At 48.0% G+C, this 2,500-nt stretch overlaps 2 protein-coding genes across 2 annotated transcripts in view; both read right to left on the reverse strand.

Moving 5' to 3' along the window:
- The window catches only part of LOC125045238 (putative uncharacterized protein DDB_G0282129), an 11,816-nt gene extending 11,510 nt beyond the window's left edge, over positions 1 to 306 (reverse strand). Inside the window, exons 1-2 of the mRNA XM_047642395.1 lie at positions 165 to 306; positions 1 to 7 (exon numbers count right to left, since the gene is read on the reverse strand). The exon at positions 1 to 7 is cut by the window's left edge and continues 126 nt beyond it. The gene's annotated coding sequence lies outside the window, so the exon portion shown is untranslated. The remainder of the gene's footprint in view (positions 8 to 164) is intronic.
- Positions 307 to 967: 661 nt separating this feature from the next.
- The window catches only part of LOC125045237, a 25,396-nt gene continuing 23,863 nt past the window's right edge, over positions 968 to 2,500 (reverse strand). The window contains exon 7 of the mRNA XM_047642394.1: positions 968 to 2,500. This exon is cut by the window's right edge and continues 1,233 nt beyond it. Coding sequence (XP_047498350.1) covers positions 1,109 to 2,500 — 1,392 coding nt within the window. The 3' untranslated portion in view covers positions 968 to 1,108.

The raw sequence follows: 2,500 nt of genomic DNA on the forward strand, positions 1-2,500 counted from the left end.
CTCGAGCCTGAAAGCAGGTACCTGATTAGAAGGTTGGTGATAGTGATATTTCATATTTCCACACTATACAAAAACGAAAAGAAAAGAGAGAGAGAATTATTTTAATTCTAATAGAAGATTTAGATTACATTTCTAGGGTCATCCACTGATCAACATCAATTTACCTGAGGGTCTTGCAGATCGACATGTGGCTGGACCCTGACCCAGCCAGTACCAAGGCCCACAGACCCACCAGGACTTGTGGCTTCATAGAGGCCTCCAGGTCTTGGTCTTTGTCTCTTCTCCTCTTCCTCCTCCTCCACTTTGGCCATTCGCTGCAACTCTACTAGCATGCCAGCTGGGTTTTCACTCAGGCTGGGCAGTTCATGATGTTCACTCTGGGGCCTCTTAGGGCTGGATATTCCCAGTCCCAGGAAGCTCCGAGGTCGCTTACCTTCATGACCACTGCTCTTGCTCGTGCCATTGGCATTGTTTAACGATGCCTGGCTGGTTATCACAGCTGGAGGCTTGGGCAGGGCTCGGCTTGTTATGCGCTTGGGCACAGGTGGGGGGTCATTAAGAGACACCTTGTGCTCGGGTACAGGTAAGACATTGCAACAGAAAGCCATACTGGATGAGCGACGGGGCACCGGGGGGAAACAAGACATGTCCACACAATTGTGGTCAGGTACTGGAGGGTTGTGATGAGGTACTTCGGGACAAGGCGTACAATAAATCTGCTGCTCTGGAATTGAGTCTGTATCAGGAGGGTGCGAGGCATTCCCGATGGGCACCGTAGGGTCAGGAGAGAGAGGAACTTCCTCTTCACAAGCAGGTATGGCTTGGAGAGGGGCCAAACTAGATGACCGGGAAGGCACAGAGGGGTGTGGGCGAGATGTGGCCGGCAAGACTGGGAGGGAAGCAGGTGGCAATTCAGCTGATGCAGCTGGAAGGGATGAGGATGTGGCTGCAGGGTGACATCTGGCAGGAGTTATAGGTAAGACATTAGAGGTAGCAGCTCCAGGTTGACCTCCCTGAAGGTAACATGACCTGGGTTTGGCAGGAACAGCTGGACCAACTTTACTCTTCACTGAGTTACTTTGCTTCCATGATTTTGTGGGCAGAGTCCTCATGGAAATTCCTCTGAGGCTTTAATCTGGTCACAGGTACCTTCACGAAGTGCAGACTTTGGAAATGTTCCCCTGAAGAGAACGGAGGCTAAAGGAGATCCAGCACATTCAATAGCATTGGCAATCTTCAACATATCTCTAGAGTGACTACTGCCAACTTTCTCATCCTGAGCTTCTCTCTCCTTGCAATACTTCTGCTGCTCTGCAATAAAACCAAGGACAGATGCTAATGCCTCTTTGCGTGATCCACTAGATTCCAAGTCTTGTAGTCTCTCTATAGTGAGGAGTCCATCAGAAGTGGCCAGACTTTTAGATGAGGCTGCAAGACTTCGGTTGCTTTCAAACTTAACAAGGCGGTAAAAATCTCTAGTAAAAACAGTATCAATACACATTTCATCTGCGAGTTCTTCTTCATGTTCGCCCGCACTCGAGGTGTCGTGGCTGGCACCTTTAGAGGCTTCCTGACCCCCTAATTCACTACTGCAAAAGGATACCCTTTTCAGTTCGGGCAAATTACATATTTGTTCACAGAAATTTTCAAAATCGGAACTGCACTTTGAAACCCCTTCGGAACAGCATGAAAGCTGCTCACTGCTAGACCACACTGCAGGCTGGTCAGAGCACCCAGATCGAGGAGACATAACTATCTGATTCTCCTTCGCATGATCCAACTGCCAGCTTTTGGTCATTTCCTTTTTACTTGACCAGTCTAAATCTAAATCAGTTTTAAAGTACGTAGCACCATTCCAGAGGAACTCGTTATTGTCCTCCTCAAGTTCGGGCGTGGCTTCCTGGATGGACGGCAGAGATCCATGGTGGGCCCCACTCGTACCCACGCTCTCACTCCCTTCGCCCTCCCCACATGCACCACTGAGATACTCTGATGACAAGTCAAGTGACCAGTCCTCTAGCTCAGCATGGCTGTAGGTGGGAGAGAGATACTTTCTGTGATCGTCCTCCAGTGGCCACAGTTCTTCACTGCTGCCTGAGGTAGGTTGTTCTTCTCTTTTACGAAGATTGGCTCTCTTGAGACTTGCCTGCGCTGAGGATCTTTTCAAGCTCCTTGTGTTGCAGGCTTCTTCCAACACTTCTGCAGTGGAGGCAGTCCTTTCTGCAAGATCTTTTACGGACACATGTCTATCAAGACTAGCGACAATTTTATGACTTTGAGCATTTCTCCTTTCTTTGTAGAGCTGGGAATCTGAGTACCATCGGGCTGGCAATCTCGGTTCCGTATTAGATGGTACATGATAACTATGTCTATACAAGCTCTCATTTTCTGGTTCTTGAATTGGTATAAAAAATACATCTGAATTGTTGTCTTCTTCATCATATATAACACGAAGACCATCACAGTACTCATTATTTGTATTGGATACCTTTCTCTCCTT

This window comes from Penaeus chinensis, chromosome 37 (genome assembly GCF_019202785.1).
Source record: "Penaeus chinensis breed Huanghai No. 1 chromosome 37, ASM1920278v2, whole genome shotgun sequence".
Classification (NCBI taxonomy): Eukaryota; Metazoa; Arthropoda; class Malacostraca; order Decapoda; family Penaeidae; genus Penaeus; species Penaeus chinensis.